Below are 20,665 nucleotides of genomic sequence, written 5' to 3'. Positions count from 1 at the left end.
AAGCTAGGGAGGGTACCTTTTGAGCCTCTTGCTCCACCCATTATGCAGCTGTGGGCTATGCCCTCTCTTATCTGACTGTTCCCTAGGCAGCATCTCTTCACTCCGTCCCCCAAGGTCTTTCCCACATACCATTACATCTGGTATGCCAGTTTGCACCTCTTCCTTGATTGGGAGGCCCTTCAGTTACTCATGCCCTGGTCACCTCACAACTATAGCCAAGGACCTAGAAGCAGGGATCGGCAGCTCCAGTAAGCATCAGCAACATGGGAGTTTTGCCATTTGTGATAAGCACAGTGATGCTGGAAGTAATATGCTGCAACAGAGTCAAATGCTCCAAAGCAAGGCGTTAGCAAGCACAGAAAAAAATGCCAAATTGCCTGAAACAAGACATAGATAGAACAAGAAGGGGAGGACCTCAGGCCACCATTTTTAGTTCTACACTCTGTTGATCACCATTTTCATAAAAGCTGGTGGCTTATTCTTCTAGCTTCCTACTATAATCATGCCTTTAAGAGATCAACCAGGAATATACAGGGCATACCAAAAGTCACGCTATGGTTTATTAATTAATTTTTTCCAGAGCAAATGTTGCTGTCCTTAGGAACGTTCAAAAGTCCTGCTCCAAACGAGGAAGCACGTCGAAGAAAATAGCAACTGATTCAAACATTTTGTGCAATTTATATAATGTACTTCCTGTAAAGGATGCCAGAATCTTTAGTAACTCCAGTGTATAAACAGACAGGGATCAGGGAGCAAGCGAGGAGAGGATCCTTCTCCGCCTGTGTACCAGGAGAACTGCTGCTAGTCAGAAAATACGATGCTGCATTCAGTGGATGAGTTTTTAAAAAACCCTTTTCACATTTTACCGAGCCCACAAAGCTGGTGGGCTTTGATCCAAGTAACCAAACTTGGATGAACCAAACTCCTGATCCAAGTAACCAAACTGTTCTATCTAAGATGAACCTGTGGGATCATTCTTGTCCCCTAATGATGCTAGCCATGAACTCTATTACTCCCACATGATCCCCAGTCACAAGATCCTTTTTGCTATTCTTCCCAGAAGTCAGAACAATCCGTTTCAGCAAAGGGAATTACTGTTTTGAAAAGCCTGGACAAGGTTACTGTTCCTTTAGTGCCACTTTTTAGACTACCATTGATGTCATCAGCTGCCTCACTATAACCCTTCAATGAGCGTGTTATGAAAAGGTCCCAGGCCGGGCCAAGAGAAACAAAAGTGGGCTGTTAAAGCTTAAAATAGCGCTAAGGGTTTGAATTGAGAACTGTACATGGGACAGTGTTCTTTTGCCCTCTGCTGGAAACATTGATGTTAAAAGTGAAGCAAAATCCAAAACAGGATTTACATGGCTGGGGAGGAGTCCTGAGATACGGAGACTTATGTAAATGTGTGAATTAGTTAAAAATTTTAAGAAGGTTTTTTTGAAAAAGAAAACCTCCAGAACTATGGAAGAACCTGCCCAGATTTTGATGGCTGTTGAATGTTAAGAATGTCAGCTGGCCGTGTCCTCAAGTCCTGAGAACTTAAATGAAGCTCAACTTTTACGAAGTACTGACTTCTCACACACGGTGTCACTTCTGTAGGTGTACTTAAAAAACAACCAAACAAGAAAGATGTTGTGTGTCATATGGAGAAGCTCTCTGAACTGTTAGTGATGGTCTCCCAGCGATTGCCCACACTGTTGCGCCAGGATAATTCTGGTTAGCATCTGGCCAGGAAAAAAAGCTAGATGTGCAGGAGCTTAGATCTTACATCCCACAGTCAGTCAGTCCCAGTAACTTAACTGTATTTCTTCCCACAAAAGGACACAACCAGATTGCAGTTCTATTTGGCTCCAGCAAGGTAGAGACACTGTGTCCCTTAGAATCTCAAGAGGAAGGCGGCCATTTCTCATATCCCTACTTTTCGTACAATTTCTAATAGAAACCATGTAATCAAAAGACTTAAAAGTAAATTCTGAACCGTTTTCATGTTTTGTAGATTCTAGAACCCTTCCACATCTCTAGATAAGTCTAATCACCGTCCTTGCTGTTCATCTACTTACCCGCTTATCTCTGGTTGAAATCTATTTAGGCAGAAACCAAGATGTCAAGGCACTTAAACCAAACTTTGGAGGGGGAAAAAAAATCCACACATTGTATAGCTGTACAATACACAATCTTCCTATTGCACTGGACCACAACAAGGGAAAAAAACAGCTTTTTTTACATTAAAGTTTTTGTTTTAATTAGTGAAACAATTATTATCAATGTAACAAGCTGAAAAATACAGCAACCTGATAGAAGACTGAGGTAACAAAATACTTTGCCAGAAAAACTTAAAAGACTCCCACGCAAGGGTGAAAATTTCAGTAGTTAACGTGAATGAGACAATTCACAAGGTGTTTGAGAAAGAGGCCTTACAATAAAATGGCATGCAGTGGACTGCTGGAAATATGGCTAAAAAAGGAAGTAAAAATAAAATAGTGCAACAGGTCTCACCAAAATAAAATAAAATTGAAATCTAGAAATCAGTTTATACCACGAGGCAAATGAGCTGAAAACCAGATGCTATTGTTTCTGCCTCCACTGAGTGCTACTTGGAAGGAAAGAAAAAACATGCATTTTGGCACTAGGTTTACACAAGCTAATAAATTAATAATAAATAACGTTGCCTCGATACAGCTACACATCTCGTCATCCTGGAAATAAATGGACAGGGAACGTATTAGCAAAAATGGCGAAAGAGAGGTCGATTCCACAGAGGTACAGTACCTGTCCTGGGCAGTGCTTCGGATTCAAAGGCAAAAACTCTCTTGGAGCACAGGTATGCTCATGCATACTCTGCCATGCCACTCCTTCAACCAAATGCATCTTTGCCTGGACCTGTTTTGCTTCAGTGGGCTGCTGTGCGATCCCAAAAGCCGCCTCTGGTTTAAGGAGCTGGGCAGAGGTGGGGCGCGAGCGTTCCTGTGCGCTCCAGAGCCCCTTTTTGTCTACACATTTGATGTACTGCACAGCCCCAGTGGCTCTCACGACCTGTTCTTGCAATCTAGTCATGCACAATGGAACCACCCCATCCAGGCCTGAAGGCCATTTTCAAGGCTGGACACATAGACCAAGCCTTTGCACACATGGATCCGCTGCCATCGTCGAAACCAATCAGGTAGTTTGCGAGTGCGTGAGAACGTCCATATCGTTATCAGAGAGATGGGGCGGGGAGGGTGGCTCTGGATTAGGGCGTGCCATTCTCTCTGCTGGGGACGATATTTTAAATAGTACCAATATGCATCACTTAATTCACAGTAAAAGATGCACCAAAAAAGAAAAAAAGAAAAAAAAGCAGCATCTAAATAGACCTTCATGCTTTTTATAGGACAATTACCATTTAAATGTGGACTATGCAAATAACAATATACTCTTCTATTACTCATTTATTTCACCTTTTAAAACACCGTGCAGCCAAGCTGCCTGTATTGCTGAGTGAAGCACCATATTACTCCATTATCGCACAAGTCATTACTGTACAGTTGCCCCTGTCTGTGGGATGCAGTGCTATCTCTACAAAAGTCAAAACAATGGCAAGTCTTTGCAACACTGGTTTTCTTGTAAAAAGAAAATAAAAAGTGAAAACTATCCCCTACATTCCCAGTGCAGACTTGCAGAGGGAGTCTCAAATAAGTTCGTTCCAAGGCTCGGCCTTCTCTCCGCAGATGCATGCGAGTTTCTTTCTTTTATACGGGGAGATTCGCCCCTACTCTGGCCCGCCGTGGCAAGTGCTTTTCCCATTCACACAATGTCATAAAAAAGCTGCTAATGATTTCCAGCCCAAAGAACTTTTGATAGAAGGGGACAACGTAAAATGATGGAGGTTGGTGAGACGGGGGGACGCTTTTCCCCCTCTTAAGACAGGGCCATTTTGCAGAGACTGGTTTTGCCTCTTTCTCACCAAGCAAAACAAAAACCAAACTTTTGTTCTGAAAGCATTTGACCATCAAATTCTGATCTCTCTGTTTGGAAGATAATTTTCATAAATTTGCTTAGGTTTGCATGGTTGGGGGTGAATAACTGCTTTTGTCCTTCCAAAGGTCTCATTAAAACCACCTCTTCTCTTGAGCTTGCAACAGTGTCTGGCTGAGGGCTGTTGCCATTAATCATCTAACTTCGCGTTATATGTTGACTGGTACATCACCAAGTCAGACTGGGGTGTTTATTCCAAGAGATGAATTGGGTTGGTTTTACTGAGCTAGTCAAATCCTCGGTGTAAGTAGGAATTCATTCAAAACCTAATTTTTAAAAATGAGTCCGCAGTCTGTATTCTCATCCATGTATATTTTACTCTCTAAGCAACGGGTTAAGTTTTCCTACCAATTATTATTATTATTATTATTTGTGGGGGGGGGCTCAAATACTGGTGGGCAAATCTGAATGCTACTCTCATACCCTTCAAGAAGCTTGCTAACAGTCTCATCACTCCGCTATGAATGTCACGATTCCCTTTTGTTGCAAGTAGGTTTTTCATAACAGAGAAAAGTCCCGTTTTTGTTTTACTGTTTCTCAGTAGGTATTCCTTGCCTTTTCAGCACATGTTACACAGGATATTGAAAAATAAAGGGAAGATGCTTAAATTTAGTGCAATTGTAAAAGGGTATTACTGTGTAATTTGGGCTCAGATCTGCTAGATGCAGTTAAGTTCTCAGCTCAGTTAATTGGTTTGGAAGCCAGACTTTTCGTTACCATTATGCAGCCGGCATGAGATGGCCCTTTTTATAGGCTCCAGGTGAATGGCGTATCCTCTTATACAGAGGTGTTATTAAGCAGTATGTCTTCACATCTGATAGAAAATCCAGAGAAGTGATGCATCCTCAGGAATAATCTTTCTGGACAACAGACATTCAGAAACTCCAGATTGTGAAGCCAGATTGTGATGACTAAACAGAAAACATCAGTAATTTGCCCATTGTGAAATTGGTTCTTGGACATACAGACGTTCTACAGCAACTACCTAACTTGCGACCCACAATTTGCTGCACAGCCTGCAACAACTTCACCAAGAGGAAAAGAAGGATCTGGGGAAAACCCTGATCTGAGACACCTTCTGATTTCCTGCACAAGGAACTGCCAAAATTCAAGAGTTTCTTTCACTGAGTCTTGGGTTTCACCCTTAGGAACAGAAGATAGACATACAGCATGACAGTTAAAAATGCATTACGATCATTAACTGCTGAGACATTTAGCATATATTTAAAGTAAACACCTGCTTCAAAGATAACCAAGATACAGTCAGATCAGTAGCCAGCATGCCCTTGAGAGCATACTTCTTCAAGTGCAGAGCTCTGCTTATCCAAAATGACCCCTGGCTCCCCACATATATATTAAGAGCTGGGTCATTCGGCTGCACCATGAAGCAGCTAACAACTTAGTTGAAAGGCATAGTTTGGAAATCAGGAAATGGGGACAATTTAGCTATTTGATCGTGCTTAAAAGAACACTGACTTTCTGGCTGAGTAGAAGGGACTTATGTCTGGTGGAAACCTTCTCTCTTTAGGAGAAACAGGGGTGGTGGCAGTGGGGTTGGGGGGAATAATCTCTCCCACCAAGGCAGGAGAGCCCATATTAGTTGCTTTCATTCAACAAATACTCCCTCTGATTGGGAAGTTCTAAAATCAGCCCTGTGGGTGTAGGCGATGCTTGCACAGTGAGACATTTTTGACGAACAGCACCCCTCAACTCCCCCCCCTCAAAAAAAAAACAATTTAAGGCAAATATTTCCTTTGGGATGAAATAACCCAGAAGAAGCCTTAATGTCAGGTGAATTTCAGCAGCAACAGTCCCTTCATTGCTAGGGGTACCTCCAGTTAATCAAAAACAAAACAGCACAATTAATTATGAGAAACAAACAGAAAATTACAGTGGTGGTTTATCTTGTGCCAAAATACACATTTCCCAAATAGCTTCAGTAGGGACATCAGTTGTGCCCCCAGGTTTGATACAAAATCTGAGGCAGCCACAGGGCTAAGCAGTTCAGTGCACTTAAGGTTATAAAAATGTTGTTCCACTATGTTCTATTCTAATTGACACTTTGCAGCAAGTTAACACTGTCAACTGTTTTTGTGCATTAGAAATAACCGTAAACCCAACATGGGCTAAAGGTTCTTCAGTCACATAAAGCAGCTCAACAATAAAAAGAGCAGTTAAAAAAAAATCTGCAGAGATGTGACACATAGTTTGTGGCAGGACAGAAATCCACAGCTGTCTGTGGCCACACAGCTAGAGTCAAGGACTCGAGGTCCTGCGTGGGGCAGGCTGCCTCTTCGAACAGTCTAAATCATCTCTCTTTCATCAGTGCATTGGGCTAGATCCTGCCCCAAGGACAACATTCACATCCTGTTTCTAGAAGCTGTGTCATAATTACTTTCAAGTTATATAGAAAAGTGCTTGAAATCGCTGTTGTTGACAGCTGGTTGACTCGGAAGTCTCTTTCCTCCTTTCTCCAATGGGAACCGTCTTCCCATCCTGCAGTTTGGCACTGGAAGTTATACCACACTCCGGAGCAGGTTATTCAAACGACATAAGGTTGGCAGGTACCTGGAAGAGCAAAGAAGAACAGTCAGGGAATGGTTCCAGATACTGTAAATGGGTGATGGATGGAAGATCCTTGCAAGAAGGCTCCTTCCCCAGAACGTCAAAGGGCATGAAGTAAAAAGTCTGCAAAAGTTATGTTTGAATCCACATAGATAACTTGAGATGGACCAATCCCAAATGTCTGTCCTGCTCAGCATCACTGGGAGGATGGTTCAGCAGGTAAGACTGGATGCAGAGTGCTAAGCATCTCAACTCTAATCCACACTATGTTGCTTCTTGATTTAGTTAGGTGAAGAATCCAGGGTTTACTGCATGTATTCTAAGTCCAGAAGATACCTCCAAGACCGCAAGGTTTTTGGTTCCACTTCTCCTCTCAGCTTTTCTCTCTGCTATTTGGTAGAGATTGGCCAATGCAACCAACCACCTCGGGAAGCAGAAACAAATGCACCTGGGCAAAATTCCTCAGGAGGCTTTGCAGACACTCCAACCCAGTTAGAAAAATGTTTCCACATGGCCATTGTTTCAAACTAAAACCAAAGTGAAGATGGCTACCTGAGGCCTGTTGCTTCTGCATGCGTCATCCAAATGCTTGTGCCACAGTATTGCGTGGAACCTGGATCCAGTCTGAAACTTGTAAACATTGCCTGCAGAGTTTAAAAAAAATAACAACCAGAGCCTTTGTGATTCGAATCGCAGATGGCAATAACAGCAATAAAGAACGTATGTAAATGTGAATGTAGCAGGTACGTTCTTGAATGTAAAATATCCACATCTTTATGATTAATATTTTATATTTCTGGGGGGAGATGGGCGGTGGCCAGATTCGAAAAATAAATAAATAAAATAAAATATTGCCTTTCCATGAGCAAGCCACCGAAGTGATGTAACGTCTTTCAGAAAAAGGAAAGAATAAAATCGTGCAACCACAGGTATATCTGAAAAGCTTTAGAATAGCAATAAAATGCTGGAGATAATTTTTAAAAATCAAGTTGCGGTGTGCAGGGAGGACATTTCCCCTTTGAGACACAAAAATGTCATCTTCCTTATTATTGCTCAGCACATCATCACCTTCTAAAGGAAGTCCAACTTAAAGTGCCTACCTTTATCTGGGTTATTTAGCTGAAAAATATCAGGATGTTCAGGATCATCAGGCAGTGCCACCATCCAGCCCACAATGGAAACTTTCTTTCCTGGAGTAGATTTATACTGTGAAATGGAAAGTAAAATAAAAATAGCGATTAGATGGCTCTGGCTACTATCCTGGAAGTCTGATTTCTCTGTTGATGGAGTGGAAACAGGGCAGCTCTCCTACACAAATAGTCAGTGCCACAGAGAATCCTTGCCCACCACGATGACTGGCTCTATCTCGCCTGAAAGCATCCTTGTTTCGCTTACGTGCTTCCTCTCGCTGCCTCTTAAGGACTTTGCTCCAAAATAGATCAGAGTAGATCCCGAGAGAGTGATCCAGTATCTAGTCCAGGAAGACAGCTGGGAAAAACGAAAGAAGGGAAACGTGAATGCCAAAGCTCCCCCTTGCTTTATTGATTTTGCTTATTACAAGATTTCTATCCTGCCCCATTCAGTAGAATCTGGGAAGCTTATTTATTTAATTAATTAATTTTCTATCCCGCCTTTATTATTTTTACAACTCAAGGCGGGGACATACCTAGTGCTCCTCCCTCCTCCTACCATCTTGAAACTTGGAAACTTCAAGGCAAAAATACGGCCATGAAGGAAATGCGGACGATAAAGGCTAAACAGTTGAGCGGTTCTTTTTATGGCTTCCTCTGCGAATATGTCCTTCTAGTGGAAAAGAGGTTGTCAGTCGATTCCTTGTCGTACCCATGACACCTTTTTGGAGTGGAAACGTGGAAAAATGAAGAGAGTTCCTGTATCTGTGCTCACTGCTTATCAGAAAGAGCAAAGGAACTTTGGTGTATGTGGGGTCTCACCCAAAGTTCAGCTCACGTACAACGATTACAAGCACAGACAGGTTTACTGCTCCACCCATCGTCTGCTTCTAAGTCCCATTAACTTAAGGAGAACAGGAGAGCAGGAGGAAGAAATCTCCATCTAGTCTGGATGCATGAGTCAGAAACTTATTGAGTCAGCTGTGTCATAACTTTATGGCTCCACTGTCTGAAACTGCAACGTAGCAACCATGCAATTTCTGCCCATGTTAATGATGAGTATCCATGCTTTGCCACAGTCAAAGCATACTTGACATGGTTACCGTAGGCTTCCGGCCTTCCTTCAACAACGTCTTTCTTCGTAAGGGCCCTTCCATCGTCACGACTCCCATGGAACTCCCCGATCTGCAGCTGCAGGCACCTGCTGGGCTGAACCAACAGAAGTGCGTACGTTGTGGGGGCAGCAGAAATTAATCGATTTTCCCGTTACGACGGCATGCAAAATTGATACTGATAGAGCAAGGCTTGGCTTGCACAACCCATCTTCTTCTACACATAGACCCTGAAAGTTCTTTTTACCCCCCTTTGTTTGAAGAACTGCCCTTGTAGTCTGGGACTAGTATTGTAGTGCCTGTTTGAGAACAATGAAAGCCCATTAACTGGAGAATGACAACGGGGCACATGAAATGCGTCCTTTTCTTGGCTGACGGCAGTGCTGAGAACGGTGCTGGGGTTGATAGATTAGACGAACAGTGCTGGGGTTGAAGCCCTGTGAATCCTAACTTTTACAACCTTGCTAAATAGAAGACAAGAACACTAATGAGCAGCTGCAACTATTATTAAACGTATAACAACATTCAACGGGGACAGCTTGACATTTTCCCGGTAGGAATTTCCTACCAACAAATGCTCACAGAGGTCTATAAACTACACTGGATAATACTTACAGAAATACAGTTGCCCCTGGACAATGAAGTTTTCCAAAGACTATCTACCACAGAGCTACCACCAGTTCAAGAAGAACCTGGTCCCATTTTGTCCAACGTTAGGCAAAATTAGCCAAAGTTCTTTTTATAATGGGAAGGATACAATCTTAACATTGACAAGAAATCAGCTGTGATTTCTTTTACTCTTGCCAACTTCTGAACCTTTTACTTCCATGAGTGTGGACAATGGTCGTGGTCCATTCGATTGCACGAAGGATGAATTCCATAAGTCTGTAGATAAAATTGGATTACTAAATACCAGAGGACTGGACTCTATCTGAACTATACTATATTTATTATTCACACCTTTGTATGGATGGCACAGACTTCCTTCCATACATACAGCAGCTTTCTTGGATTATGATGAATATCAAAACAGCTGTCCCTTTTTCTTAATTAATGGAAGTAACGATGAGTTGTTCGCAACTGTATTACAAACTTGACACTGTACGACAAATCAAATCAAATGCATGGTTTAGAAAAGAAGGGGGAAAAAAACGGTTTTTGAATGGTGGGTCTTCCATTTTTATGGAGCAATCAAAGGGAATTATTTTATTTTTCTGCTGTCAGGACCCCAAACCTAAGTCACCAGACCTCTGCAGAACAGAAATTGGAACTCTTCAAAGAGCCCACAGTACCTCTGGTCATGGAGAAATTAGTTCTCCTTGTTTGTAAGCCTAGGATGCCACTTTCAGAAAGCACTACATCCAGAAACAAATGCTCCTTACCCCATACTTCAACTCCCACCATACTACATGTTGAATCCCAAAACAATCCTCTTAGCTAGATGCTTTCCCCCACATCTCTTGGAAACCCACAGCTTCAGATATCTCAGTTTCTCTATTTGTAGGAAGGGAAACTTGAGCAAGGTGTCCAAAAGATGAGCAACTTGTTTATGGCAACATTATTTGTCAGCCACAACCTATTTAGCCAAACACTAGAAGGTTATTCCAAGTGACGTGGGAGACACCACATTTTCCCAAACACATTAGCATATACTTAGAATTCTATTGACAGTGCACATGATTGTGTATTAGTAAAAAAAAGATTCTTTTAGCATAGTAGCCAAGGCAAGGAATACAGAAATGGTAAAGATGTTTAAAAACATTTATTCAAAAGATAAATAGAATGAAATAAAGGTAGACAAAATAAGGATTGAAATGGAAAATGGGCTTGAGAGTGGGATTGTTTAAAAGGCGAAAAATCTTTTCTCCTCCACAGGACTCACGAGACTTCATGGCCGAGCTCTTTCCAAAGGCTTGCCAAAACGGAGCCCAGCAAAAGAATTAAGTTGTGATGAAGAAGAACAGAGGAAGACATGTGAAGTTGTGCTGTGAAGAACAAATGTCTTCTTTTGGCTAATCTTAGACAAACTGATTGGAATGACTACAACACCATTTGCATCCATTTCCTATTTTTATTCCTAAGTCACATGCATTTCTGTGCTTCAATCCAATTTGGGAAGCGTGTAAGTAAGGCACTGGCACACCAGCTTGCTTCATCCCCCAGAAAAAAAGAAAAAGAAAAAAACCAGTCGTTTTGCTATCATGATGCATGAAGTTATTGCACATGCTGCGGAGGCATCTGCACTTTAGATTCTGCTTTTACTGAAGGAAATGCATCAAGTCATTTTTAGTGCTCAGCTGTATGTGCATCAAAGAAGAATCAACTCAAGGCCCAGCCTAACTCATTACACAGCAAGATAATTACTGTAATTAAATCTAAGCGTACTTGCAGGGAGTTTAGTTCACCTGCTTTTGATAGGTGTTTATGTGTGGGTTCTTTGGATCTGCAAGGCAACTCTTCGCTCTTCAAAACACACACTTGAGAACCTGCTACTAAAACCAACAGGGTTTTCAATGTGTTTGAATCTGGAGGATTATGTGCTTCTTCCTTATCTTCCATGTGTGTTGAAGTATGATCAAGATGACTAACCAGCATTTCTATTAAGTATGTTCATATGCAATGCTGCATGTAAACATGGGCAATCATATTTCTCTGGTGTGGAGGTGAAAAGCTTAGGAGTGAGTAAATAATGCAGTTTTCTACTCTCGGCAGACCCTCCCTACTGGCACGAGAGGGGAGTCACTGCGCAGATGGAAGAAAAAAAATGACAATGCTGTTGAAAATAAGCTCATAATTAGCAAGGGGAAAAGAGAGGGTGAAGGGAAGAGTTGGAACCATCGTCCAGGGAGAGACAGACCCACCACCTAATTGTACCTGTAGACACAGCTCCGACTTCTGGGAGAATTCCAAATTGGTACCCGCCAGTTGGGCCCCAGCGTGGCATATAATCGGCCCCTGTTTACGAATTCACAGGTTAAGTTCTTTAGTTATAATGCAAATAGTGAGGCAACATCCAAAAAATGAAACATACAAGAAAATGTGGGGTGTACACAGTGGAATAGTAGCTTTAGCGATGGCTTCACTGCTCATGAAATCAAGTTTTACACTATGCGTAAAATAAGTAGGATGAGCATTAGATTAGAATTAGATGTGGAAAAGAAATGAAGGGATCTTTATGAAGCTGCCTCTTGGTGACTAACATTCTTTTTCCTTTACTTCTAAGCTTTACAAGTACTCTGAAGAGCTGCTTGGGAAGAAGAGAGCTTTTAGGAAAAAGAAAGTTTGCCCGGTCAGGTCAAGTGCAAAAACTGAGAATAGTATCTAGGAAACAAGCACACCAAATACCAAGGCACTATCAGAAGAACAATTCTAAGTGTTCAGAATCTGTTTGCATTGCCAGGAGTTAACTGGGGAACCTCTCATATGAAGCAAACAGTAGTTTTATTATAGCTGGATAAACACATTCCAGGAACAGTCAGATGGGCTTGCTCATAGGCAGACCAAAGACCCAGCACCCCGCCACCCCTTTGAAGAAATCAAGACACATCAGCGACACTGTCCTTTAATACTATACTCCGGCCCTCTTGAACATGTGGCATTTGAAGAATAAAGGAAGCCACGTATCTTGAGGGAATTCCATCTCCAACTCAACTGTAGAGATCAAAACATTGGCTGCTTAGGCGACATCTGGCCAATGCAAATGAGAATACATTTGTCAATGGAAAGAGATGTGCAGCTTTTTAAGAGACAAAAGGAGTATTTTAATGTTCGAACGTACGATGGGCTCCATGACAAGATATATTACGCCGCCACACAAACATTTCTTACGGAAATATAATCAGGTGCAGAAATACAATCTAATCACTATCAGAAGACCAAGATGACCTGAATTTATAGCTAAAATTTAAAAATATAGAAATATCTCCTCAAACCAGACACACCGGTCAAGCTTAGCAACGTGGCTGGAAATGCCCAAATTTTGGTCTCAGAGCAGATAAAACATGTCCAATTCAGATTCCTTGCCCAACAGAATAACCTAACAACAGCATGCAGGCCCAGCAGAATTTCCACACGGCAATACTAAAGAAGTAGGAAGCAAGTGGGAAACTGTTCTTAAAGACCCTGCATGAGAATAGCTAGGAGACAAACTTGGATCCCTTTGTAAAACCATGTTCTAAATCTGTTCTGTCATAATTCCTTTGGAAATCCCAGCGTGGCAGCAAACTTGAAGGAAAAAATCACAAGGCTGAAATGTTTCTCCTACATCGTCTTCCAGATAACGATTAGATCTGCTTTCTGGAATAATGGAAGAGAAAGGTACGTGCTACCCAAGGTTGGGAATCTTTGGCTGCAACAGAATAGATCCTCTACCCAGGTAACTCCCAACTGAAACCACTAAAGTAATAGTTTTGATAGCTCAGCTCAGGGGTCCTTTCCATGAGTTCCTCAGATGGCTCATAGGAACCTGAGATACAGAAGCTTTGATAACTCTTCTCTTGCTTGAATCTAGGTCTGCTCCTGGGTCAATGCTCGCCTGCCTTGTGAGTCTTATGAGAAGCATGGCAACAGGATCTATAATCTCTCACGCCCTTTTGTAACCTCTGAGGAACAGCATATTTGACTACAAAAGATGCAGGGCTCTTAACTTACAGTAGCTTAAAGCAGTTGTCTACTGGTCCCTTTACTGCTGCAGGGGAAGACTGAATATTGTCCACCAAAGAGGTTGAGTGTCTTCCTCTGACAAAGCTCTCTTCAAACGAATCTCCCCGTACCTGCATATTATCTGAGGAACCTGCATATTATCTAGATAAGAGAATAGCTGCACTCCTCTGGGGACTTCGGTTTGTGATCGTTTCATTCTCTATAGCACAGCTCCCCATTTACACAGAGTATGTTGTATTGGTATCTGATCTGAATTGCTTCTTCCACAGTATTATTAGGTATTGTTAAGATGGAGATATCAAACCGGTCTTGGGGACGTTGCGTCTGACTTTTTAAACGTTGAATTCCGCACCAGCCAGATACGTCAAGTGCAGTTAAATCTTCTCTGAAGTGAAAATCCTGACCTGTGGTGCCAAATGTCTAGGAAACTAGAGCTTCTTGTTCCAAATTCCAAGTGGTGCTTGAGGACTATTTCAATATTTTGTTAAGAAGTCAAATTCAAATGTTAGGCATGTTTTCATTTAAGAAGCTTAACATATTTTCGGGACAGACTTTACGGTACTCTGTCCTTGATACAATCCACAATTTGTGACTACCAGCACATCAACCTCTGTCACCAGGAAAGAATTTCAAGGAAAGGCTAGTCCTCTTACATTCACAAATGGCGTGTCTATTCCAACAGAAAGCTCATACTGAACAACACAAAGGCCACCATCTTTATAACCACCACCACTGATACCTATTTTTGTAAATAAGGGAAGTCATGAATGATACATGGAATATCAGAAGGATTAAGAATAGGTCTGAATTACTGAGCTGACATGTTTTACAGTGGCAGAATTTATTCCTGAGCAACACGGTTAGGCAAAAATGAAAAAAAGCATCTTCCCTACATTCGAGAACTACTCTGGTGATACCTCTGATTTCATTTATTTTATTGTAGCTAAGTCTTCTAATAAGAGCCTACAACATGCAAACTTCCAAATTATATCAAGTAGAAAATCCATCACAACACCAGTCATCTTATTTAGCCATCAATTAAAAAAAAAATCATATGAAAATTGGGTAGTGGAGTTTTCATCTGCCAAGAAAGATCAGCACGTTGAGAAGAATTGTTTTGACTTCTTACATCTTTATTTTATATACGTCATGGTGTTTTTGTGTGTAATAAATTAATCTTTCCCTACTGTCATATATAAAGGATTCTTTTCTAGCAGTTTTTTTTTAAGTGGTTTACTTTCTGTGCCTAAAAAAAAAGGGACTTGTCTGAGCTGGCTGCTGAAATAACATGGATTGGAAAAGGTTCCAGAATCTGAATTCCACTGATTTCTCTTGTAATTTCCTAAATTTTATTTTAGCCCTGTTGAAAAGCTTAAGATACGGAATCGGAAACATCATTGAAAAGAGACTGGATGGCAGAGGAACTACCCTGAATAATTTCTAACATACCTTTTAATAGTCTTAAAATATTTTTTTCTGCTTTCCTGGTTCCTCAAAGCTCTCTTGCTGGTTAACTTTTGTATCTGAGGAATTAAATTTTGGGACTTTTTCAGACTGGGAATTCAAACTGAACTGATCAACAGTGTAGATTTCTCCCAAGATATTAAGCACAGGCAGAAACATTTACTGAGCTGGTTTATTTTTTTTAAAAAAAAATAAAGACCATCGGTCAACGTGGCTGAACTTGACCTGTCCTTGTCTAAATGACTTCTTACCATCTTATAATACACAAACCAGCTTAGACCTAGAGAGATTAATAAGGTCACCCCAGTTAAGAAGTCAAGACTTCAGATGGCAGAAAATAGACTCTGGTATAAGAAATGAATCTAGAGTCAGAGAGCAGTGCTCAAATGGGGTACACCTGGAGCCCAGATACAGGTGGATAAGCAAACAGACTGGGAGTGTGGATTCAGCTTTTCAACAAAATATCACTTTTGGCACTACTAAATGAGACGTTGTGTGCAGATTTGGAAAGATTTATTCTAAAGCTTGAAGTCACTGGAAGATCTAATGTACGGCTGGATGCATATGTACATGACAAACACATATGCTATTGCAAAATTCAGGGTACGTTCACAGCAATGCACCCAGGAAATGCTTGAAGGGACTCGCTGCTCTTGTGACAGCATTTCTTCCCATTTCTTTGCACAACTAGATTCGCATAAGCACATGACCTGAATTCATGTAACTGAAACTTGATTAAGGATGACTTCAATACCCTGCAGTGAAATACAATTATGTTCCATCAATTCACAGGCAAAGAGAAGCTCACCTTTCAAGTCCTGAAGAAGGCTCTTCGCTGAATTCTGAACTTTCACTGCTTTCTGCAAAACAAAAAGGCAGATATTTAAAGAAGGGGAAAAAAACCCATGCAAAACAAGTCTATGCCCCTTACAGAAGCCAAAAGAGCCTCGGTTTCACACGGATGAAACCCTGAGCCACAAAAGATTGCAGTTTTCTATGTGTAAAAATACTTGAAGGAAGCTTTAAAGTTTTCATAATTTTCACCCTATTGCGTGGAGAAGACAATTGTTCTTAGGCAATTCTATTTATTGAAAATAAACAAATCTATAGATTGACACAACTATATCTGGGTTTCAATAAAAGCCCCCCGGCCACAGACAAAGGACAGTAGAGAGATGATAGATTTTCCTTTCATCAAGAGAGAGAACATGACTTGACAGTGGTGCCATGGCAAATCACCCGGATGCCCTGCTTGTACTGATGATCGTCTGAATATGGGATGAGGACCTTTAAGAATCAATGCAATCCCATTAAATTCACTTCAAGGGAATTTAAAGTTGAGTATTTACCAATCAAATGGGTTTTCTTTTTCAAACTGAGTAGCTTGATTTTTTTTTTTTGTCTTTTGCTTAGATGCATTGTTCAGCAGTAGCCACCATAACAACACTTCTTTCCCTATTTCAAGAAGACTGTATTACTCTAAATGTTGACTTCCATTGCAAGGGAATTGTTCAACATGGCCATCATTTGGGATTGATTGATTGACTGGGTGGAATGTAATGACAGCGCAGTTCCACATTTGGGTTATTAAATGACCATTGCATTACACTTTTCATGGAGCAGTTTCTTGCAGTCAGAAACTCATGCCACAGTAGACCAACTGCAAGCCATAAAAGACACCAAGCATCTCTCCAATCAACTCTTTCCTCACTGTCTTGCCTGCTGATTCTGCCTTCCGTCTATAGCCAACCCTCCTTTCCAGTTAAGCACTGAAGAATAACTTCCTGCTTCCTGAGAATGTCATCCTTAGAAGCATGGCTTGTACACTCCTGCCTTCTAAACGATGCTCTTGACACTATTTGAACTTGAATTTTCACCACCGTTTCTCTGTTTTTCCAAAGTGTCGACACAACTTGCACCACAACAGGACAAAAACTGAAGGTACTCCATGCCTCAACAGCTACATTCTTTACTTTTGTAAGCCGCCCGGAGTCACCGTGAGTGAGTTGGGCGGCCATATAAATCTCTGTAATCAATCAATCAATCCATCAATCTTCTAGCAAGATGATTCAGTTACCTTGGCAAGTGAGCTGAATGGAGACAAGCCACAGAGAAAGTGGCTCATATAATCTTCCTAGACAGGTACGAAGGATGTGATGCTCTTAAGCTATACGCATTGTGAGAGAAGAGTTGTGTGTCAATGGTGGCAGAGAATCAGGAGTCTGGTAGCACCTTTTCCAACTAATGCGTTTGGTTACAAGGCATCAGCTTTTGTGAGCCTAATGGAGTTCCAACTAACAATAAAATCTGTTAGTTGGAAAAAGGGCCACCAGGCTCCTTCTGATTCCTAGCGATGTCATGCTCCTTTCTACATATATCCGCACTTCTCCTTTGCCCTGACACTAAACGTTATTTTTCCGATTTCGTAATGCTAAGCGCCTCTTTGAATTTCAGAGCAGAAGAGGTGGACAGGCAGAGCTTCGACAAGTCCCTGACATCCACACTACTGAATACTTACCTATGGAAATACCATTGGTGAAAACAGAATTTAATGGATGGTTTCTGACAGGACTGTGAGACTCTAGCACACTGTCGTCCAGCAGGTGGCGCAGTTTCTCTGTTGGGAACGTTGCGCTTTTACTTTCTACTACACTTAACTGACACATCATACTGGAAAATTGGAAAAGAAAGAAAGAAAGAAAGAAAGAAGGAAAGAAAGAAAGAAAAAAAAAAGAGGCAACATTTTCTTAGGTCATCTGATAACATCCATTCATTCTCAAGTTTTGCCCACATGGACAAATGTAGTGTACTGGGTTCCTAAGTGTCAGTAAGTCCTTAGGGCAAAGATAGCCTTATGGGCTCTCCCATCATCTCCTTCTCTTAGGAGGTCATTCTTATGATCTACAAACAAACAAACAAACAAACAAAAAGTGGTTTTTAGCAGCTGCTAGCCAAATACAGATGGAGACTTTGGCGTTCTCTTCTTCTGCAAATGCTGCTTTGTTAGCGATGCTGATTACAAGACTCAGTAATCCTGAATTCATATTTGAGTGAAAATTGCTAAGAGAATGCTGGGAAGGTAACCCATCTTTCTATGTCTAACGCTAAGCTGAAAGCACAAATACCTAACGGAAATGCTGATGCACCTCCGTTTTGTACCCACATGGTAGGAAGAGCCACCCTTTACTTGGGTTGTAAAGAAAATGGAGGTTCCTTCTGGTAGTATTTGCCAACCTTCACGGCCTACAGAGATTGGGCAAGAGTAACACCAGAGTAGAACATGCAGCATCTGCAGGATCAGACAACGGGATTCTAAGACAAGTGTTTTACTAGGAATGGGAGTCACTCCAATGAAACTAGAGAAAGGAGATGGGTTCCTAAGAAGGATGTTACTGGTTGCAGCAAGTTTTCAACTGCTGTATGAAAAATGTTTAATAGGGCCTGACTAAGCTGTGTGTTTCAATGCAGACTGCAACACCCACTTGTTTCCCAGGCTGTGACTCTTCCTGTGTCGTGGTACAGGAGGAGTTGGCAAGCTGGCTGCTACCGAGGCATCAGGACAGGTTGGTCTCCTGCTGAACCTCACAGCTGCTGACACTTCTGACGGACCTACAAAATAGACACCAATTAATGCTAAACTAAGTATCAGGAAGCCCATTGCTAGGGATCGCTTGGTTTATTCTAGGAAAAGCTGGAATGTTCTATGGAGGCAGATGAATATTATATGGAGAAGAAAGGGAAGCAGGGAGGCAGGAAAGAGGCATTGGTTTCAAGAGGATTATCATAGTTGGCCAATGTGTTCTCAGACCCTGCTTCCTGCCCACCAGAATGATGCCATCTCTTACTACTGAAGAATCTCTTCAGTTAAACTGAAATATCAGGTCGCCTTGAAAGCTATGTTGCATATCATTTTGACAGCAATAGCCTACCAAAAAATTGCAAAAGTAAATGAAAAATACTGTGGCAAGGGCTGGACAGAGCAGTGTTTCAGGTGTGACCATCAGCGTTTAACAAAAACATATGCTTTGAGTTTATTTGCAACCTGACTTGCCAGTAAACAATTTGTCAGTACTGATTCACAGCATAAGCATCTAGGGGGAAATGAAAGGACGTTTTATAGAACTTTGAGCCAGACAGATGACAACTCTGGAGATTTAAGACGGTTTTGGTGCCAATAGGCTACACATTTTTACCCAGCATGCACACTGGACAATAGACAGAAAATAACGTTATCACATTCTTCGGTGACTGCATGGAACCAGTACTGCAGGCATGTATGTATGTACGTGTGAGAGATCAAAAGAGGATTAGTTGTAGATGACTTGAGAATTACTCCCAGATGGAAGACTCCCTCCATCTGAGGCAACAGTCCTTAGGCCTTGATCAACAGAAGGCCTTGGAAAAACAATTCAGTTCTAATATTTGGGGAGGTTCTCTCTGCTAAAAGGTCTTCAAGATGATGTTCTGCAAAACGGGTTCTAAGATATGAAAATGGTTTGATTCCCTATCCGGGGGTGGGTGGGTGGGTGTTCTTTGCTGGTTTCCATATTTACACAGATTGAGCACTCTTTCCGTTCCATAATGCTCCCAATTTTTAAGAAAGGTGGCAAGACCAACCTGTCCAAATTGTTGGCCCATCACTCTTAAGTATTATTTCCATGGAATTTTTTTCTGATTGGTTAATTCAGGAGAACCAGGCTTCAGATCCAGACAGTCCACTTTGACTAAGGCATTAGCCTACATCATCTATCAGAAAAACGATCTGACCACTCATGCGGAACCCTCTAAATTCTAATACTAATACTCTGATTAATTATAATGCTTCAAGTCAACACACAAATGGGGAGCAAACGCGCCACCATTGGAAGGCGCTCTGCAGCAGTTCCCACTCTAAAGGGAGTCAAAGGTACAATTTGTTTATTCCATCTATTAATTTATTCAATCTAATTCAATCAATTTATTATTTTAATTGTTCAGGCCCTGTCTAAATGTGAGCTAGACATTAAATCCACATCCATTCTGGTTTCTGCCAATAATGCCATTACTCTCTCCCTGATACAGGTGGGCTCTTGAGGGAGCCCAACAACCCTTAGCAATGTTTTCTTACAAAGAAAAATCAGAAATTAATTAAAGTAAAAGTGCTTTTATTCACCAAGTCACGTTAGCTGCCTCCACAATTAGAAAATTAATGGTGTCCGGACGGAACAGGTCAAGGATTTTAAATAATTAGGAGCTGTTGTTGTTGTTTTAATCTTCCACTGCCTTTATCTCTGCTGAAGCCAACTCATTCAGGGCCAACTTGCTGAACCTTCCACTCAATGGACTGCAGCTGTCTATACAGGCACAAGAGCTTCAGGAGCTGTTCAACCTAAATTCCTAAGAATTACACTTTGTGTTTCCCGCTGTGTGTGAAATGCTGGAATTTGGCGTTGGCTTTGCTCACGTGAGAAGCTGCCAACTGAAATACCGACTAAAACTAATGGGGCTCATTAAGCTCTTCCTGATGTTTGTTTCCTCTTAGAAGAAAGGCATGGGCTCAGATTTGACTTACGGCAGCCTGTCAAAGCAACCCCTGCTACTATTACTTGGGCTTGAGCAAGTCAACTTAGGGGTTAAGCAAAGAGTTCTTGATTTGGATTTGCAGGGGGATAGGAACAGAACTCCTGACTACCACAAGGGCGACTTCAGCCACAGACCTTTCTTCATTCTAATTATTTC

The 20,665-nt window shown here is 41.4% G+C and overlaps 1 protein-coding gene across 4 annotated transcripts in view; it reads right to left on the bottom strand.

Moving 5' to 3' along the window:
* Positions 1-4,395: 4,395 nt before the first annotated feature.
* The window catches only part of RALGPS1 (Ral GEF with PH domain and SH3 binding motif 1), a 127,028-nt gene continuing 110,758 nt past the window's right edge, over positions 4,396-20,665 (bottom strand). Inside the window, exons 13-21 of one of the 4 annotated variants that reach the window (XM_063316321.1) lie at positions 18,430-18,556; positions 17,466-17,617; positions 15,756-15,807; positions 11,696-11,776; positions 8,813-8,918; positions 7,975-8,067; positions 7,680-7,785; positions 7,132-7,223; positions 4,396-6,582 (exon numbers count right to left, since the gene is read on the bottom strand). In XM_063316321.1, the coding sequence (XP_063172391.1) occupies positions 6,553-6,582; positions 7,132-7,223; positions 7,680-7,785; positions 7,975-8,067; positions 8,813-8,918; positions 11,696-11,776; positions 15,756-15,807; positions 17,466-17,617; positions 18,430-18,556 (839 nt within the window). In that variant the 3' untranslated portion in view covers positions 4,396-6,552. The remainder of the gene's footprint in view (positions 6,583-7,131; positions 7,224-7,679; positions 7,786-7,974; positions 8,068-8,812; positions 8,919-11,695; positions 11,777-15,755; positions 15,808-17,465; positions 17,618-18,429; positions 18,557-20,665) is intronic. The other 3 variants (XM_063316322.1, XM_063316323.1, XM_063316325.1) reach the window with 3 other exon arrangements.

This window comes from Candoia aspera, chromosome 16 (assembly GCF_035149785.1).
Source record: "Candoia aspera isolate rCanAsp1 chromosome 16, rCanAsp1.hap2, whole genome shotgun sequence".
In the NCBI taxonomy this organism is placed as follows: Eukaryota; Metazoa; Chordata; class Lepidosauria; order Squamata; family Boidae; genus Candoia; species Candoia aspera.
Note: the sequence above shows the minus strand (reverse complement) of the source record. Positions and strands in the feature narration are given on the sequence as shown.